This window comes from Falco peregrinus, chromosome 13 (assembly GCF_023634155.1).
Source record: "Falco peregrinus isolate bFalPer1 chromosome 13, bFalPer1.pri, whole genome shotgun sequence".
In the NCBI taxonomy this organism is placed as follows: Eukaryota; Metazoa; Chordata; class Aves; order Falconiformes; family Falconidae; genus Falco; species Falco peregrinus.
The window spans coordinates 14,560,650-14,581,295 of record NC_073733.1 but is presented as its reverse complement, the minus strand read 5'-3'; the positions used below and the strand labels follow the sequence as shown (position 1 = coordinate 14,581,295).

General features: G+C 46.5%; 1 protein-coding gene across 1 annotated transcript; it reads right to left on the bottom strand.

The window, feature by feature from the left end:
- Window positions 1-3,513: 3,513 nt before the first annotated feature.
- SLC6A14 (solute carrier family 6 member 14) lies at window positions 3,514-19,755 on the bottom strand. Its single transcript, XM_055818298.1, has 14 exons — window positions 19,692-19,755; window positions 17,950-18,118; window positions 16,070-16,201; window positions 14,360-14,521; window positions 13,089-13,224; window positions 12,225-12,357; window positions 10,288-10,428; window positions 9,006-9,234; window positions 8,796-8,921; window positions 8,585-8,703; window positions 7,256-7,355; window positions 6,908-7,017; window positions 5,687-5,854; window positions 3,514-5,101 (listed from the first exon to the last, which is right to left on the bottom strand). Exons 1-14 carry the CDS (start codon window positions 19,737-19,739, stop codon window positions 4,952-4,954), a joined length of 1,923 nt encoding a protein of 640 aa, XP_055674273.1. The 5' UTR covers window positions 19,740-19,755; the 3' UTR covers window positions 3,514-4,951.
- Between the last annotated feature and the right edge of the window lie 891 nt (window positions 19,756-20,646).

Sequence of the window (20,646 nt, the reverse complement as noted above, 5' to 3'; positions counted from 1 at the left end):
AATGTTTGCTCTCTGGGACGGCTGTACAAGGTCAAACCAAAGGTCCAGGCCAGGCCAGCATCTTGTCTCTGACACCAGCCTAGCATAGACACCCAGGGAGGAGCGTGAGAGCAGTAGAAGTATTACAGACCTGCTTTCCTAGTATTCTTAAAGTTTCCTGAACCAGAAGTAGTGTCTTGTTGAGGTTTTGGGTTTTTTTTCTTCAATAGTTTTTCTGAATGATTTTGAAGCCATGCAGGCATTTAGTACCAACACCTTTTGGCAAGGAGCTCTACAGCTGGACTGAACATTGGGCAAAACATTCCTCCTTTCACTTTTAAGCTGCCACCTGATAAGTTCCTGTCTTTTCTGTGGTTCTAAAATCACTAGAAATAGTGAATAGCCATTCCTTAGTCCCCTTCATCACTCCACAGATGGCTATTTGCTCTGCTCTCCAACCCTGATTTTTGCAAAGCAAAATCCTTGTTCCTTTTACTTGCTTGCTGAGCAGAGCGTATTCCAACACGCTGTCTTTTGGTGCTTTCTCTGTACCTCTTCATCCTGCTTTGCCTTTTGAGCTGAGGGAGCTGCACATCACATTAAAGATGCACACATACACCTCACCTCCGTGCTGACTCCATGCTTCACTGAGGTGCAGTTTTACTTTCATAACAGGCTGTGTTATCACGCACTGATAACTTTCTTGAACTGATTTATCTCAAGCCTTCTTGAGATTGTTTTGTTGAGGAAGAAAACCTTCTTTTGGTAGCTGTGGCTGTGCTGTCAGTCAGCCTGGCTTCGACTGAGCAGTCACCCCAGGTAAGGCTGCCATTTCCCACTGCACTTCCTTCAGTGGAAGATCCAGTTTAACCTGCTGCTCTATCTTCCCTTTCACCGGAGCTTTCCAGTCCCTCATCACCTCCTCCCCTGCCTGCTCAGAGGCTGCTCTCTCTCATTTGTTTGACTTCTGTGGCTCTAGACTTTAGGGGATCTACCAAACGATCCCATGAAAAAAGCTACCAGCACTGTTTACTTTTCATTTTTTAAACAAATCATTACACCAAACTAGTTGGGGCAGATGCCCTATCGCTTGGAGCCTGACTGCGGTGCCACGATGCCCACATCAGCCACAGCCATGGCCGTGGATCTGAAGGCAAATGACAACACAAAGCCCTGCCACAGACCCACAAAATGATGGAAAATTAGATTTAAAGCTGAAACAAGAAAATAAAGACTTCAATTAAAAACATGCATGCTGCTTCTGGGTCTATGCTACTGCTTCTTACAAAAAACCCCTTTAAAAATAGCCAGGAAGGGGACACTTGCTCGAGGCCACATCATCCATAGGCATGGAGAATGAGAACAAGGTGAGGCTCAGCTGAGCTCTGGGGACTTGGGAGTGGGGGTGTGAAACATCACAAAATTGCGATGTGGGGCTGGAAAGGTCCACTTACTGGGACAACCGGTCTGCTGAGATAACCCGTGATCAACTCCAGCCTGCAGGGGCCAGAGTGGCTTTAACAGGGCAGCTGTATTGCTGATGTGATGCTGAGCTCAAAGCCAGGGAGCACCAGCTATATTTTTGACACACCTGGAACTGGATAAAAAAGACCATTCGATACGGCCAGTCCGATTCAAAGCTCAGACACTATTCAGGAGCCACCAGGCAGGCAGTAGCGAGTGCCAAATGACAGCTTTACACTGCAGTCTCCAGGGCCACGGATCAAGGAGCAAGCCAGCATCCCGGCCGTTCTCGGGATGGGATGGGGGTCCCACCGCCCCTTGCAGGCCCCCACTCCCCCGAGCTGAGCAGGAGACGCGAGCACAGGGTGCTCTCTGCTGGTTAGCACACTGCCACGCAGCCCGGGCTGGAAAATGTCCTATTGCAAATAAATGATGTGGTAGAAGTGAAATTAAATACTCTTTTTTCAGTTGTTTCTCTCTCTCTTTTTTTTTTTTTTTTTTACTTCCTACTTATGAGCGGTCTCTGCAATAGAAATAACTTGGGGGTTTAAAATTTATTTTCATAATCTTGGCCCCTAAAACATTTCTTTACATACATATACAAATGCCAGTTGAAATGCCATTTTAAGTGTTTCCATGTTACAGATAGCGCTTTTTGGAACTGCACATGTCTCTGTTCTCTTTCCTGACTGAAACCATACTCGGATTGGCTCAAAATTCAAAGCAAACCTACTTCTTTTGCACTTCTACTTATTTCTTTTCAAGCGTTTTCCTTTCACTCCTGTTTATCTGGATCCAAAGCAGAATTATTTTCCTTTTTTCCTCAGAGTAAAAAACTCTGAATTCCAGGCATTTTGACCACCTGCTCACACAGAGCATCGTCCTTCGCCAGGAATGCTGCGCTGGTTGGCACTGCTGATTTTTCGACCCTGCAGACACCGGGATGCTGGGCAACAGCCTGTGCGGGTGAGGAATGTGCCAGGGCTGCTGGGCTGAGCCCAGCCTGCCTGCAGAGCAGTGTCGATGGACACTTAATTCTTCACGTTACCCTCAGGGGCTATTAAATAACCCTAGCTGCTGGGCCAGAGTGTGAACGGCAACTCCTAAATACTCTTCAAGACTCCTCAGCAGATGCCAGCAGTCAGCAACCTCAGGAATAAATCAACCCAAAGAGAGTAACAGAAGCTGGAGGGACTGGGGAGATGTCAGGCATGCACACGCAGAGTGGGATCCCAGCTCTGCCAGGGGCCAGGAGAGCAAACCTTGCCTTCAGAACTGAGGAATTTTCTTACCTTGAAGAAAAGAGAAAGCACCTAAACTGGATCCCCAGCCCTTGAGAAATTGTCTTCTGTCACTCCTCTGGGAGGTTTTGATAGTGCAACATCATGAAAACAGCTTCTAGAAGCCCATGAGACAAGTCCAGAGCAGAAGAAGCCTCAAAGGGGCTTCCTGCAGGGCAGTAGATGGCTGGTATTAGTCTTCAGCATCTCTTTTGCCAAAACTTTCCTGGATTCTTTCTGAAGCTGGTTTGGCCAGCCTGCTTCCTCACCACCTCTTGGAGCACTCTCACTTGTTACTGACTAACTTCTCCCTCCTTTGCAGAGCCTGTCCCTTCCCAGGGATGAGCTGCTGCCCACTGTGGCAGCTCCAACAGATGGTGCACTGGGGGATGAGCACGACAGCTTTGCAGCTCATCCTCCCTCCTGCTCCCAGCCTCTCCACACATCAGGACCAGCGGCAGCACTGTTTTCTGCTGGTTTGTGGCCAGACCATGACCCTAGAGCACTGGAGTGCAGGAAAGGGGTCCTCTTCACCAGCTTCTGTTATAGGCTTTAATCCCACAGCCCTTTTTATAAATTCCCACTCAATTACTTTCTGTATTTTCAGAGCCTGGTCCAAAACAGGGCTATTGGACTAGAGCCTAAACTCTTTTAAGACAAGGAGGTTGAATCTTTCCAGTTTAATCTCCCAAAGTCTTAGGATCATAGAAAAGTTGGCAGTACTCCCTTTCCCAACAACTGCCCCGCCCCATACATGACACTAAAATCTCATTTTCCAGCTCCAAAACCATTAAAAACAGAAAATCACATTTATTTGCCATAAAGTGTTGATTTGTCACAAAAATACCAGTATAAAACATACATTGAGGCATGCAGTTTGGGCAACAAGCCACTCTCCACACTCCTTCACGTCCAGAAACAGTAACAAAGCCCTGAGAGGAAGTGACAGCTAGAAACCCTGCTACATTGTTCCCGAGGAACCATTATCACAGCAAGAGAGATGTTCTTCTGCACACGAAATTTATTCATTCAGTCCATAGGTCTTTTTTCCGTTATCAGGAATTCACTTGTATTACAAGTGAAGTCAGGTTCTCTTAACCTAACCCCTTCCTGCCTAGGCAGGAGCATAAATCTGTGTTCCCAAATGCACCACAAACTTCCTAACTTTTCAATAATCTCATGATATCAGCAAATTTTGGAGTGACAGCACTAAAAGGCAGTTGTAACCTTCACTTGGGGTAAAGTTCTGCTTCTTTTGGCTCTACCACAACACTGATAACACTGCTTTCAAGTCTTTAAAAAGCACATTGGGTCTGCTTTGGTAGGGAAAACCCAAGCCTGAGTGAAAGATGTAGATGACAAACTGGCAGGTAACGCTTCGGTGAGTGTAGGAGAGCAGACGCACCAGAACTCAGTGGTTACTATTTCATTCTGCAGTGCCTAATGACAGAATACGGAAACACAGGATTTTTGAATTATAGACAGATGAATACTGAGCATGGGGCATGACACAAAAGATGGATCTTTGGGGATCCCAAGGGGAATAATGAGAGAGAAGCCTGCTTTTTTGCCATGTTAAGACCTTATTTCCTGTGATGGCAAATTTTTGCCACCCAATATTTAGATGTACAAACGACACACACACACGCACACACACTGTAGTCAACAACAAATCCTGAGCAGCCTCACAGCACTGAGCAAGGCTTAAAGAATTATTCCTGTGCCCTGAGCTACGGTGTCAGGCAGCAGCACATGCATTTACCTCTCTGCCAATTGCACACCACTGTGGATAGCAAAGCACAGCAGAAGGTAGTAACTGCCCGTAGCACATCAGGGCATGCAAGCACAGCACCATTTGGCTCCAATCTCCTGTACCTGGGAAGCACCAGAATGTGTCTTTGTCCCCTTCCACACCCGTATCTGCAGTCCAGCTGGATACTGGTTGGATGGGGTTAAGCATGCCTAGTCCATCAGCCTGGGGAGCCTGCAATGTATTTTCCTGCCCTCACAACCCAAACACCTGGGGAGATCTCAGCATCTAATCTACCTGTTCCTCCCCAAACACACAGCACTAAAAATAAATAATACGGCTCATTTCCATTCGGGGGCTGGGTTTTGAAGGGCAGAAGGTTGGTTTGCTTTTTTTTGTTGTTTTGCATTGTCACTTTCTAATAGTTAAAGAAAAAAAACCACACTTATATTAAAAATTTGTCATCCAAATGGCCAACTCATTGCTGAGTGTATACGAAGCCAGACACAGTAGGAATCTCATGTTCCTTTTCCTTTTTGGGATCTACGACATGGCTGTATCTTTCTCCTCGGTGACATTCCAGGTAGGGACCCCAGTTTGCAGTGGGCCTGCAGCAGCTTACAATGCGCTGGAAAGCAAAAACAAGAGGCACTTAATTTCTTACCTTAGTTCTGGCTGTTTTTAAAGTTTGGTAAAGCTGTAACTGTAGGTATGCCCTGCAACTCAGCAAAAAAACACCCCAACAAACAAAACCGAAGTTTTATACAAATCATTCCAAATGCCTTTGGGTTCAGTAGATTCTGGACATTGAAGTCAAGCAGGGAAAGCTATGACCAACAGGAGTCTCTGGCAAAGCTTGGCAAGAAAAGCATACCTCAGATCTTGTACTTGCTTTTTTCTGCAAGGAATGGGAGGCAACATTCCAGAAAACAACATGGGGATAGAAATTTTTAAAGCAGCTGGAACAACAGAAAGCATGAAAATCACTCTTGAATGTATGGGTGACTCCCAAAGAATTAGACTTCATCGTCTCAGAACACAGTAGGGTAAATTTGCCTCTGGTGCAACTACCAGAGATTTTTTTTGTCTAAAAGCCCAATTAACGAATACCTCAAGGTAGTGAACCTCAAATTTTTGAGAATAAAGCACAGGTATTCCTGAAAATGCCAAGGAGAGCAAGATTTGAAGCCATGACAGATTTTTGTGCCCTTACCTGACAAAGGTTTCCTTCTGCTCTAATTATTTTTACAATAGCGACGATGGGAATCCAGATAACGCAGAAGATAATCATGCACCAGCCAACAGCAGTTCCCCACGTGGGATATAACACTGAGCCATAAGTGGGAGGTGAAAACGTGACCAAAGACCAGACCAAAATGGCCTATAAAAAATGGCAAAAAGATTAGGAGAGAAAAGCAGAATTACAGCTACCTTGAACTCGCACTGTATTTCCAAGTGGGTTAAAAAAAAAAAAAAAAAAAAAAAAAAAAAAAGCGCTATCTACAAATTGCACACAGTTCCCTCTTGCTTTCTGAGTGTGATAATGGTTGTGCAGGATTTGGTGTTCAGTCATGGCCAAACAGTAAGACTGAAGGATGACACTGATAGGCACCCTAACACTTGAAGTACTTCTGTGTTTAAACAGAACTTGATCTCTGGGTCCCGCTGAAATCTTACGTTGGAGAATACATACATTGCTGGAGGAGCCCTGTACCTTTCTCTGTACATTTTATATGTTCCCATGTTCCATTATTTACAGGAATATGGGAAAGAATCTAAGATTAAACACTGGTGAATATTGCTGCGAAAATAAGACTTTTTAAGCAGCAATTTTTAAACTGTAGCCTGGACAGATTAAAGGTAATGTGCTGGCCAGAGTGATTTGCTACTGCTCCCGGATTTGTGATGCTAATAAAATCTCTCATAGCGAGATAATCCAACCATCTACACTCACAATTAGAAGTACAGGAGTAATGAAAAACTGACACATGCACAACAAAACGTAAAAAAAAAAATAAATCTCAGACAGGGGAACATCCAAAGAGCAAGCCCAAGCCAGGGATCTGTCCCCAAAACGATGTGTCCCTCAAAGGGGAAAAAACGAGCTAGGTTTTCAAAACATTTTCTCAGTCTGAAATGAAGCTAATCCAGCTGCTAAAGCGGACAATCTGGTTGCTGTATGTTACTCCTCAGGAGTACAGCCCCAGCTCACCAGCAACTGATCTGAATGGCCAGCCCCACCGGCAGAGTACCCAGGGAAGAGCGATATGTTATCAGAAAGCACGGGTAGCGCGTACTTTGTTTCATTGGCACAGCCGTACCCCAACTTTATACAGGGCCTGGGCACCCAGCCCTGAACCCTCACGTGGAAACCTCTTCACTACCAAATTACTAAGCTCTGTCACGCTAATGCAATCCAGTGACCTACACTCACCATTAACAGCACAGGAGTAATGAAAAACCAGCACATTCTCCACCACAGCCAGAATGAACGGCTCTTCTTTCCAATCATCATTTCGATGTCTTCAATGAACCTGTTTCCTCCTGTTGAGAGACAATCGTAGGGTGCACTGTAAAGCAGGCGGCTCCCTTGCAGGTGTTGTTAATCAGAAGTCATAGAAGAAAGGCAATGGTCAAGGACAGTTTCTCCAGTTCTATGGTAAACATCAAAGCTTTTCAGACAGTTACGTTTTAAATGCCTTATAGCAGTAATTAAAGTTTAATATACACTCTGCCAGGGACCGCAGAGTCAAATCATATAATTTCAGTGCAAATAATTTACCGTAAATGTAGATGATGCCTATTATCTCCAGGACAGCTGCAATAAGGATTCCCCATCCAGCACAAAAGTGATCTATTAGGTTAACCCAGTAAATTCCTGCCTGTAGAACAAACAATAGAGAGGTTAAAAAACTTACTCAATCCCAGTAACATCTTTATGCAAATAAGTTGCATTGTTCAGGCCAGTTTAACTAATAACCAGCCTGAGTTTTTTAAATTCCCAGTTCTTGAAATAAGGTACACATTTGTGAGCATTATTTTGTTTAAATATCTCTTATGCAAAGTTGAAAAGCACATCTGACAAAATTCTGTCAATTTGCATACTAATAACAAAATATATGTATATGCAGAGTGTATATAAACAGTTGAAAGCAACATTTAAATGTGGAACTACCTTATTAAAGCTGATTCTGGAGTTTTAATATTGAGCTACAGCAACAGCAATACCAGTTATCACTTCTGGTAGGCTTGTATACTCCTACACACACGTGTTTTCCACGTGGGTTAAACACAGCTGTAAACACCAGCACGCAACAGCAGGATCACAGAGCAGGAAACAAGCCTTAAGTCATTTCACACTCTTGCATACTAAGTCCTTTGCAAGCTTCCCTGCCACCATGTTTCATAACTTACGTGCCTTGCTTGGCTATACAACCATCTATTCACCACAATTATCTTCTTCACATTCTCAGTCTAATTACATGCATAAATCTGCATTTCTAGATAGGTTAATTGCAATGAACCTTTATATCCTTAAAGACAATTGCCTCAGGAAATTTTCCACAGGTTACCTATATGGAATTTTAAGTATATATGTGTGTATACGTATGTATGTATATATAAATACACACATACAAGAAGTAACCATACGATCTACAGATGCTCGTGAGCTAATAAGTTTTTATGACATGAATAGGCCATCTCTCAAATCCTGCCCTGTTTGGTAGCCAGTGCTGAACAAAAAGATCCCGTCATCATCTATTAGCGGTACCCACAGTGCTGCAGACACACCATATGTTTATGCTTGAGATTACACAATCTGAACTGAGGAGCAATAAAACAGGTTGATGGTTCATAGCCTTGGTACAGGCCTACTTCTTAAAAGCACATCTCAGTTCAATAATCACAGAAAACCTTAGGTTCTTCAAGCTTCCCTCTGTGAATTTTTATTTGCATGTCCAGGCACACTGGCAGAATTCAAGTGTTTCTCAGACCAATCCATGCAAACAGGAACAGTCAGAAAGTCAGAAAGTCAGACAGTCAGAAGAACTTGAGTTCATCACTTGCAGCGTAACTAAACTCACCGCCAAAACAGAATTTAATGTCTTACCTGAGTAACACAAGTAAGACCGAGAAGGAAGAGCAATACGCACACGCCCAGGGTTATAGGGATTCTTAACTTTTTCATCGCTTTGGGATATATATCTTGTATGGTGGTTGTAAGTGTTTCTGCAAAGGAAGAAGTGTGGGGTTTTGAGTAGCACAATTACTAAAGGTAATGGTCATTTGAAAAGCCGTGGGTGACTTAAAACCCCACTCACCTATGGTGGCAAACTGGGAGTCAAGGCCCAAGAGCAGGAGCATGAAGAAAAACAAGAAGGACCACAGAGGAGAAACTGGTAACTTGGAGAGTGCCTCTGGGTAGGCTACAAATGCCAGATCAAACCCTGGAAAGCAGCAGAAGGATGGAGGTCAGTGTCATGCCTTGGTCAAAGCACATCCAAATACAGACAGCACAACTATCAGCCTACCTGAGTCCACAACCTCTGAGACGGGTCTCTCAGACACAAATGCCATGTGTCCCAAGACAGAGAATATCGCAAACCCAGCAAATACGCTGGTGAGGCAGTTAGTTACGCAAACTAAAATAGCGTCCGAGTAGCAGTTGTTGTGGAACTTATTGTACGAAGACAAAGCAACAAGCCCGCCCCATGCCACAGACAGGGAGTAGAATATCTGGGTGGCTGCATCCTTCCAAACCTACCAGAAATAAGAACATAGGAATTACTGTATTATTTACAAACATTTAAGTCTGCCCTCTGTGGAAGTTCCAGGTGGGTTTTTTTCTTTTGTTTCCCCCCTCCTCCCTGCGTTTAGCCTGAATATCTAATTCCATTTCACATGAGCTTTAGAGTAGGTAGGATATAGCACACTGGTGACCTTGCAGTCTTAAGCACAAATATTATCTTCTGTGATCTCCAAAGGTCACATCCCAAGTATATTTCTAAATACTTCAATCTTATTGAGCTAACCCTGGAGAAGAGATTCAGCTCATTCACATATGTGGGTTGTCGAGCGAGATAGGAACCTTTCACAGTGCCAACAAAAAAGGGAAACCAGGACCAGGCTGCAGGAGCGAGAACTTCCATGTGCTCTCCCACTTGTGCCCCTCACACTGTGACCCAGACAAACCACTTGTGCCTCTGCTGTACCCCCTCAGTTAGTGCCAAATGCTCACATGAAGTACCACAAATAAATATCACACTTCATGCCTGCTTTTGGTAAAACTGAATTAATGTTACCATAAGCCAGAACAAAAAATATCCAAGCCCCCTTTGCACAAGGCGCCCTTCCCGGTCCACCTAATTTCCCAGGTTTAATTTCCTGGGCAAGGCACAGCCTGAATTTCAAACTCTGGCATCCCTTCAACCTTCGGATAAAGTCCTTTGAAATTATCAGAAACCAAAGCAAGTAAGGTACATGCAAGAGCAGTGCTTGATCCCACAGCAAGAACGTTCTCAGCAGGCTTTGCTAAGGCGAAACTGCAGCACAACCCCCAGAGCTGCCCAAAGCCACCACCAGTGCTGGTGTCAGTGGTGTGGCAGGGAGAGGGCAGAGTGTGGCTGGTTTTTAGATTGAGAGTAGCTAGAATAGGAGCTTGGACTTCTGATAGAGTTGGGGGTTGCTTTCGAAGGAGAACCTAGCTGCAGATACAAAATGAAGAACCACCCGCGTGGATCAAAAAGCAGGCATTCTGTAAGTGACAAGCCCACAGAAACATGTTGTGCTCTTGGGGCCGACGCTGTCTCTCACCTCTGCCTCCATCAGCTTGGTGATGTTGGACTGCCTCCCAATGTAATATTCGATGCCATCCAGAGCACCTTCCAGGGTAGCACCTCGCACCAGCAAGATGAGCAGGATGACATAGGGGAAGAGCGCGGTGAAGTAGACAACCTGCAGAAAACAGGGCAGGGACACGTGAGAAGCGAGGGGATGCACGTACCTCTGTGCAGGAGGAACGGCCAGGTTTTAGGGTAAGGTCTGCTAGGTCAAATGAAAAACAGGCGACCAGGGAAGAGAACGCACACACGCCAACCATTAAACCATCTGGCTTAGCCGGTTCTGGAGCTGCATTCCAGCAGAAGCAGCAGGCCCAAGCCACATACCCACTTTTCAGACAGCACTTGACCAGTCTCAGAAATGTGTTTTCTGACTTGATTTACTGCTGTAGCAAGGCCGGGGCTCAACTACCCAAGAAGACTCCGGCTAGACAATGCTCCTAACAAATGCAAACTGAAAGCCAGTCAAAAATAGGTGACCAGGATGGAATTATCACCTGCTGAGACTGACTGGGGCTGGGGGGGAGCCATGCTGGGAGCTTTCTTCACTGACAACAAGGACTTTTAGGTTCTCTCAGACACAGATCTTTTTTGTTGTTTGTCTACACAATTTCCAGCTCGATGGGATCCAGGCCAGAAGCAGGGCTGAGCAGCGCTGTTATCACGTGGGCTACATCCAACAATACTCTTGTTTCTTGAGCCTTAGTTTCAGTGCAACGCAGATAATTGACCCGGTACTGCTGGTTACACCAAGCCATAGCATTGCACCATCATGTGGTGAGTCTGCCTTCTGAAGACCTCCTTCACACTTGCTTGGAATAAGCAATTCTCTCTGCTCTTCACCTTTGCCCTGTTCCTGCCCAGCTAGATTCTTCTGAGCCTTACCTTACTCCTCAAGGAGGCTTACCTTCATGACAGAAGAGAAGTGACAACAGGAACAGCCAATTGCCAGGAACCCAAAGAATGTGAGTTTAAGAGGAGCCGTGCAGCAGGACAGCTGTGGCTGGGAAAGCACAGATACTCCACCCTGAAGTTCTGAGGGGGCAGAAAGCTCCAGATTGAAAGCAGAATTGGAGGAGGCATCAGAGCAAAGGAAGACAAGCATACAGGAACCTTAGAAAGGCACAATGACAGAGGGAATCAAAAGGACAAAATAAATAAATAAAAAAAAGTCAGCACAAAAAGGGTGAGAGAATGAATGAAGGCAACAAAGATGGAAGAAGTAAAGATGCAACACAAAAGGAGTACGGGGAGAAAGGAACTAAATCAGGAAAAGGACCTCACACAGAGAATCATGAAATTCAGCCTGTCTGAAGTCTGGAGAGAAGCTGAGCTAGCCCAAGGAAAGCTCCAGGCAGCTGTGCTCCGGCACATAGAAATGGGAGCTCAGTAGAGCCAGAGTCGGAAAACAAGCACCTATGAACCTGGTCCCTAAAAGCCTCTTGGAATCCTGAGTACAAACAACATTTCACAATCCGGCAGGAAGCTGCACACGCACATCTGCTCACAGGACTTGACCTGTATTGTCCAAACAGCTAGTCTGGAGGTGCAAATAATGACCGGGTGTTCCCAGGGTGTGTGCAGTCACATGCACGCACCCATCACAACAGGCTGGGTGACTGCCAAAACTCAGCTGGAATCATCTGCGTGACAGCAAGATCCCCAGATGCATGGCAGCCCTGGTGCAACTAAAAAACCCATGTGTTAAGTAGCTGCTGTGTAATCAGCACCTTACTCACATTTTATGTAACAGTTCTGAAGCCAAGGAGCAGAAGAAAGTCTAATGCCATGTCCAGCAGATGGTAGTGGGTTAAGACTGCATCCTGCCTAGTGCTAACCTTCCCCGAGTCCAACTGACATCGGAAGGGCGGGATCAGGCCAAAAGTCTGCTACCTGCTCTTTCTAACTTACCTTTCCAGAAGATTTTATTCCTTTAAACAGCACAGCTCCAACAATCATCCAGGACAGGAGGAGGCAGAGCGCCAGGTACCACACAATGCCACCAGTCTCGTCCAACCCACTCGAGCGCTGGAGAGCCACTTTACTGAAAGCACAAAACGCTGCAATGAGGGCGACAGCAGCACACGCTCCTCTGCAGCAATTTCTTGAAGGAAAGCAAGCTGGTTTCTGCAGATATTACAAGACCCTGCAGCTGCTTCCGTGAGGGTGCTGTTAGGACTGCATGATTGGCATTGAAAAACTGAACATTTAACTGCAGTGTCCCCCTCTTTTTAAAGTCTAACAGTCCCCAGCTCTCCACACATTGCCCATCAGGCTTACCTCAGCTCTTTTGTGTTAAGCATGAAATTCTGATGGCAAAAGAAGAGCCCATAGGAAGCATCAGTTCCCAGGAACCCGAGGAACATGAGGCAAATTGAAACCATGGGGCTAAAGAAACCGCAGTTTCACAGCAGGCCCAGATTCAGAATAAGGTGAATATATTTTACACAGCAACTCCTGAAAGGACGTGTATGCTATACATAAAGATGCTAGTGTAGTCCCTACCAGGACTCCAGAGAAGAGAATTTCTTGAAGCTGGAGTATTTTTCAGTTTGCTACAGGTTGGCTCTTTTACTTCTTTTATTTTTTTATATTTTTTTTTAAGGGTCCAGACTCATTAATTGAATTTTATGTCCCCTCTGCACAGATACGCATGCCCACCCCTGTTGACTAGATTGGTTTTGGACAGCAAGATGAGACAAAAATAGAAGATACATTCAAAACCACAATGCATAATAAATGCATTTTTAGCATTCCTTTAAAATATTTGCTTACTTCCAGTATTGTTCACTGGGAAATTGCACTGGTTTGTAGTTCATGGTGCCATTCAGACATGTGAGATTGTTGCTTGTGATGAACGAGTAGTTTGCATGAATGATTTCTCCATCTAAGGTTGCGTTGCAGTCACTTACTGAAAGCAAGCAAGCAAAAGGGATCGTTAACACAGTGATGACTATTACAAAAATCAGACTATTATAGTAAATATGTTTTTTAAACAGTTACAGCTTCATTTGCCTACTAACAATATTTAGAAACAGACTTGAACCATCACTTGCAGCTGTGACTTTGCTACTTTGACTGTAAATCAAAACACCAGGAATCTGGTGTGCTCAGCTCCACCTTTCACTTATTGTCTTGCAAAAAATACTTGCAAAAAGCAGAGCCGAGGATAGTTCAGATTGTAGCTTTGGTTACTCTATGAAAAATCTTTGTTCCAAAACAATGTTAGACACAGATAATCTTCTAGTAACTTCACCTTATTATGGCAGAGGGCTTACTAGAGCTCTTTAAACATTTTTGGGGTGGGGGGAATAGGCACTGTTTGGATTTTTTTTGCCAGAACATACAGTAAAGAACACTCTATATAGCATTTACTAGAAAAGTCTTGTTGAAGTATATTTCAGGACAGCTTCTTCAGTTCAGTTTTGTATTCCTGCAGCACTTACAAATGTTGAGCTAAAATATTTTTGTTTAGCACACAAGCAGGTGTCAACTTTTTGTTAAATAAAACATCTCAACTTCATTTTATGAAACCTACGAATCGTAGAAGAGGTTTCCAGATACCTGGTTAAGAGAGTTACAATTACACTAACACTTGGCAACACATTTCAGCTACTAACTACTAATTACCTCACCAGCTTCACCTTCGCCTTACACTGGTCTGATATGGAAACTAGTGAGATAACAAGTGTTTGGCCGTACATGTGCTGTCAAACATCAAGAACAATAGCATGGAGATACGTTCTGAGGAGTTAATAAAGTGTAAAACCAGCACCGTACTGGTGCTCAGGTACTGTGCACCCCCACAGCCACAGGGGGAGCAAGGGGTAATGAAAGAACCCCTGACGCAGCAAGGTTTCAGCCTGTCTCTCTTTAGAATTCCCAGGCACTTGGAGCTGGTAGCAGGGAAGCAGAGAAGCATCACTCCAGGAAGGACTTCTCAAGCCATGGGTAGCTGTCTTGCTCCTGTAATTTCTCCCAGAAAACAGTACAAAGTACAAGTATCCAAAACAGTAATATTAAGCTCTAGCTGTTAATGAAGGTACCTAATCGCGTTTTGCTGCAGAACTCATCTGCCCAGGAAAAGCATTCTGACCACGGCAGCACTTTTTGAAATGAGGCAAATAAGTAGTAAAGTGCATAAGCAATGATAACGTTGTAGTAGATCGCCACAAAAGTTGAGATGATGACCATCGTGATGCCCACTCCTAGGAAAGAGAAAGACATGTCTTAACTACCGCAAACTTGAGTTGGAAAAAAAACCCAAAACAAACAGAAAAAAACCACAACACAGACTTCACTTGATTTTTTAAAAGGCTACTTAGGAAGTTGTTGAGGTTGTTTTCTGGATTTCTTTTGTGGGTTTTTTTTTTCCCCAATAATTTTTAACAGCAACCAAACAGGGAAAGGGTAAAGCCATGAAATGAGGGACGTGATCCAAACTGACCATCTCAAATGTAGTTTTGACGTAGAGTTTGAATCAGGCCCAGAGAAAAATTGGACTAGTTGCTAAGTCCAAGTCTAAAGGAGAAATTCAGTACTTTGTTGTCTCCCAGTTCAGTGGGAAGTTCTGATTGCTTAGTAAAATTGAAGAAAGTATATTAGGACTGACCAAGCCATTTTAAAGATCCCACTGTAATGAATAGTTTTGCCAATAAATGAGAATTGACACAGAAGGATAAATCTGTGTCAATAGTACTGTTCTCCTCTTTTGTTAAAATTAACTTTATTCTGTGGCTTTCTGAGAGAACGTCTGCCAAACTGTCCCAATCATCTTGGAGACTACACTGAAGTTTGTATCTTCGCAGACACATGATGAAAGATTTGCTGTGTCTATAGACTTTTGCTTTAAAGATAAATACACGGCTCTTGTGAAAGGTTGCTTGTACTGAAGAACGGAGACTGGCAAAAAAAGTTGAACGTTCAGGCAGCCAGCCAGACTGTAATCCCTTTCGTTTCTGTACTAGGTGGCAAGTAAAATTCTTATTTCACCAGAAACTTCCTTGTTCCTACATTAATTCCTCTGGTAGATAAAAAGGGCAAACAAGACCAATTGCATAGTCCTTTACACCCATCGGTACAGGACCTGGAGGGACGGGGTAAGTAAAGCACATGGTTAGTTGTTTGCAAACACCTAAGTCTCCCTGTGAAATTCAAACCCTCACGGAGAGAGGCGAACTCCCACTGCAGTGTGCAGCTCTTTCTCTTATCACAAGAGGCACCTCACCTCTTGAAGCCAGAGTCTAGCAGATGACTCCCAAGGCAGTGAGTTGGATGAATGTATGCATAAAGCAGTCAGACCCACGTGCCTGTGCCGGTGCTGACAGCCAAATACAGAATTAGTCCCTCCAACATGGAACTGCCTTGCAAGCTACATAGGATGTGAAGTGTAAAGAAACACCAATAAAGTTAACTTTAAAAAATTGTATTCCATCTGTCGCACACAGTGCCAGGTGTTTAACTGAGATTTTCCCCTCACACAGCAAACAGGGTGATTTCCTTCTGCCAGGAAAATCATTGATAAAACCTCTCATAATTGACAACATTTTTGTGGAAATCTTTAATCCACATCTGTTATTATAATTGCATAATAAGGAAGATCTACCTGGGAAAATAATATTGACCTTGTGACCTCGGGAATATTCTCTACAGGGAAACTGGCTTCTCAGAATTAGTAACTTTGTGAATAAATCATTAATTCACATCTGTTTATTACTAGAATAAAAAAAGATCTAAAGAAACATAACAATACCAACCTTGAAATAATGGTAATATTCTCCAGATGGAAATTGGCCCTAGACTGGCAAACTGCCCAAGGGAACATTCCATGAAAAATAAGGGCAAGCCAGCTAGGGCCAACATCAGGGTGTACGGGATTAGAAAAGCACCTGAGGGGAGAGACGGAAAAAGTCCACAAACACAAACACACACACAGAGAAAACAATGAAACTTCCGGTATTCACCGTAGTTCTATTACATTTTATACTCCCTTTCTTCCCCTGCCTCAAATATCTCACTGTGCATTTTTTTTGCTTTTGCAGAATAGAGATTTGTTTGTAAATCCTGTTTTCTAATAAAACTAACCAGTACCTGCAACGAAGAGATGCAGATTGCTGGGAGAAAACGGTGATTTACGTGGGATGGCTTCTTGTAGAATTAAAAGGATTTTACAAAAACTATCAAAGGCATAGTGTTCTCATACAGGCAGGAACACTGCTCAGCTGTGAGCACTATCGGCCTTGTCTGCTTTCTATTTCATCTTCCAGCTTTTAATTTAAAAAGGAACAGAACCATTCCTTCATGTACTTAGCTGTGATTTCCAAACCGCCCTGTTAGAGTAGCTACTGGACATCAAAGCATGAAAATTATTTTCTATGGTTGACTGACTCCTGTGTCAACCAGCATCTCCGTGTGGCTCTTGTTCAAGTCCATTTTAAAGTGTACATTAACCAGGTATCAATGTGAGCCCTGTTCTGTGAAAGGGACTGGCACGTCTTTGTATGCATGCAGAAGATAAGGGAAGCGAGAGCACAGATTTCCTAAACACGACCTGATATCCCCACAGAAATCTGTCCTCTTCACTCTCGGTGAACTCAAAGCAATTGAGGACCCAGTTCTGCAAGGAACTGCAAATACCTGCTGTAATTTAAGCAAGTAAATTGTCTCACAGAATTAACTGGGTTACTCCTGTGTTTCGAAACAAGGATGTAACAGTTGTCTTTATCAATCATGGGCAAGGGGCACAGAGCAGGATACAAGCAGCAGCACAAATATGCTTTAAATGCAAAGCTTTTGCAGCAGCAGATAAGAAAAAAAGTCTAGCAGAATGGCCAATGTCACGACTCATTTTGTTGTCACAATTTTCTTCAACAAAACTGTGACGCAACCCGGCCAAGCTCACTCCAATAAAAGTTCTGTAGCAAGAACGTCTCCTCGTGTTCCACACGCAGCCGTATGGGCTGTGCTGCATTTACAGTCCAGAGTTTTACTTCCAATGACTGTTAGGCAGAGCAAATAAGTACATACAAGTAAGTCCTCTGCAGTTACTCGGCGTTTACGCTCTCCTTAATTACCAGTGGTTGCCTGGCAAGTAGACAAAGCTCTAGAATAGCAGCCAGGGAAGCCAGTGCCTCCATTTGGCTTTGCCACTAGTTCATTGTGTAAGCAGGTAGAGGCTCTCTCTGCTCCGCACTTCCCAAGTATCTGATGGGGATAATTATTGAGCTTGAATAATTATTCCAGCTTAGCTGGTTTGCCTGGCAAAACAGAAGTGCAGAGGGTATTCAGTCGCTGTGTATAAACAGAGGCAAATCTGGGGAGGGAGAACAGCTATTTAGGTAGGTAGAGGATATTGGCACATTGAGAAAAAGATGCGCGTTGGTCATGACTAAATCAGAAGAGTTCTCTAATTCAGATGAATGTTTGCTATTTAAACTATTTCCCTTCCTGGCTGGTACCAAAAAAACACGGAGATACCTCTTACTCCTCTTCCCATTCCCACCAGCGGGCACTAACCCAGTTCCCAGGGTTATGCTCACATCCAGCTTTGACAAAATGTGTCCGGCCTCAGGGCTGGCCCTCCTTTCTCAGGGACAGGAAGGTGTGCCCACCCGACACTGCCATTCAATACAGGTACCTCCGCCATTCTGGTAGGTGAGGTAGGGAAACCGCCAGACGTTGCCGAGGCCCACAGCGTAGCCCACCATGGAGAGCAAGTAGTCGCCTTTGTTTGACCAGTTACCACGCTCTGAGTTCTCATCGCTATCACTGGCATGGGCATCTTTTTCATTTGACAAACTGAAATCCTTGGAAGAAAAGAGGAGGAAGGATTCAGGACCACCCCATAGGCAAGTGGGGCGGGCATATCCTCGTTCCTCTGTCCAGAGCAGCACCTTGGCATCGCTGGGCAGGGCAGCTAGGCAGGGTGGGCAGAGTCAGGTGGGCTGCCAGTCCACCTGATCCTTGATGAGACAGATGGACCTATGAGAGAGGGTCCCACCAGAAAGCCCACATAACCTTCACGGCCAGTTTTGCCCTGCTCCTTCCTTAGTCCCCTGTGCTGCCAGCTCCTAGGAGCAGCATCTCCAGGGGACTCCCTGCTCTGCCCCCACACATGCCCAGATGCCTCCACAGCTGTTCAGGTGCTCATGCCCACCCATACCTGTATGCTCACCTTTAAAACACCTATCCAGGTGCCCTTCATACCTGCCCAGGTGCCCATCCCAACACATCCCTGTTTACCTACCTCAGCACCCCAATGTTCCCATACCTGTCTGGACCTCACCTGCCAGTGCTCCCACAGCTACCCAGGTCCTGCATCCTACTGGCCCAAGTGCCCCTGTGCCTACCTGAGCGCCTCTATACTCTACCTGCTCAGATGTACCCACATCTGCCTGTGTTCTCCCGCACCTGCCCAGGTACCCCCAGTATCCCACCTGCCCAGGTGGCCCCTTACCCCACGTGCCCAGGTGGCCCCAGTATCCCACCTGCACAAGTGCTTTCATACCTGCCCAGGTACCCTCAGCATCCCACCTGCCCAGGTACCCCCCTTACCCCACATACCCAGGTACCCCCGATATCCCACCTGCACAAGTGCTTTCATACCTGCCCAGGTACCCTCAGCATCCCACCTGCCCAGGTACCCCCCTTACCCCACATACCCAGGTACCCCCAATATCCCACCTGCACAAGTGCTTTCATACCTGCCCAGGTACCCTCAGCATCCCACCTGCCCAGGTACTCCCCTTACCCCATGTGCCCAGGTGGCCCCAGTATCCCACCTGCACAAGTGCTTTCATACCTGCCCAGGTACCCTCAGCATCCCACCTGCCCAGGTACCCCCCTTACCCCACATACCCAGGTACCCCCGATATCCCACCTGCACAAGTGCTTTCATACCTGCCCAGGTACCCTCAGCATCCCACCTGCCCAGGTACCCCCCTTACCCCACATACCCAGGTACCCCCAATATCCCACCTGCACAAGTGCTTTCATACCTGCCCAGGTACCCTCAGCATCCCACCTGCCCAGGTACTCCCCTTACCCCACGTGCCCAGGTGGCCCCACTATCCCACCTGCACAAGTGCTTTCATACCTGCCCAGGTACCCTCAGCATCCCACCTGCCCAGGTACTCCCCTTACCCCATGTGCCCAGGTGGCCCCAGTATCCCACCTGCACAAGTGCTTTCATACCTGCCCAGGTACCCTCAGCATCCCACCTGCCCAGGTACCCCCCTTACCCCACATACCCAGGTACCCCCGATATCCCACCTGCACAAGTGCTTTCATACCTGCCCAGGTACCCCCAGCACCCCACCTGCCCAGGTGCCCCCTACCTCTCCGGGCGCCCCCGGCCAGCCGCCCCCCCCGGCACCTCACCTTCTTCTTCCCGCAGGAGAGGAAGCCCGGCAGGCTGAGCATCCCCATCGCCGCCGCGGAGCCGCCCCGCTCTGCCCGCGCCGCCCGCCGCCCGGCCCTTTATCGGACCCGGCTGCCGCCCGCCCCCCGCCGCCCTGCCGGGAACCGCGGCCCCTGGGCTGCCCCGCGGCCCGGGCGGGGCTGCGGCCGTGCGCACCCTCCGCCCCGGGGCACCCCTGGCCCCGGCGCCCGCCCGGCCCCGCGCCCGCGGACCCTCCTCCAGCCCCGCGCCCACTTCCTCGGGAGCGCCCGGCCGCCGCTGCCGGCCTCCTGCCCACTTCCCCTGCTAAACACCCCCTGCCCTCCGCAGGCCCCCGCCTTACCCCGACCCACTTCCCTGCCCCGCACCCACGCTCCCTCAGCCCGGGCTCTCCAGCCCTGCTTGCGCCCCTGCCTGCCCACCTCTTTGCCCCTTCTAACGTGCCCCCCACTCCTGGCCCTTCTTCCCCCTCTGCCAGCACCTACACGCACACCCTTGCCTTCTACCTACGGGGCCACCAACTCCCCATCACTCGCGGACCCTCTCCTGAGCAGCTGACCCTGCTACCCCCCTCCACCTCCCCGCAGAGCCGCTGCCCCGTTCCCTCACCCAGAGACCCCGCTCACAGCTCCCTCCCCACCCGCACCTGCCTCTCCTTCCTTCTTAACCTGCCCCATGCTGGAGTTTACGTTTAGGAGTCGCACCAAAGCAAAGGGCACAAGGGGGTTAAGCCGTGTGGAAATTTCAGCTTCTCAACACACCTTCCACTTACACATGACAGGCACAGAAAGGGCAGGTCATAAAAGCAAAGCCATCGCCAGAGGAGGAATTTAACAGCAACAACGACTTAAGGACCTCCCTGAAGCTCTCCCCTGCTTCACCCACCAGAGTGACCTTCCCCAGGCATCCCTGAAGGACACGAGGAGGACACTGGCC

Coding starts and splice junctions, on each gene's coding strand:
- SLC6A14 (XM_055818298.1), bottom strand. CDS start 19,739: ATGGGGATGCTCAGCCTGCCGGGCTTCCTCTCCTGCGGGAAGAAGAAG. Junction 9,235..10,287: donor CCAAGCTGATGGAGGCAGAG/GTGAGAGACAGC, acceptor TATTTCTGGTAG/GTTTGGAAGGATGCAGCCAC. Junction 7,018..7,255: donor AGGCATCATCTACATTTACG/GTAAATTATTTG, acceptor GTCTCTCAACAG/GAGGAAACAGGTTCATTGAA.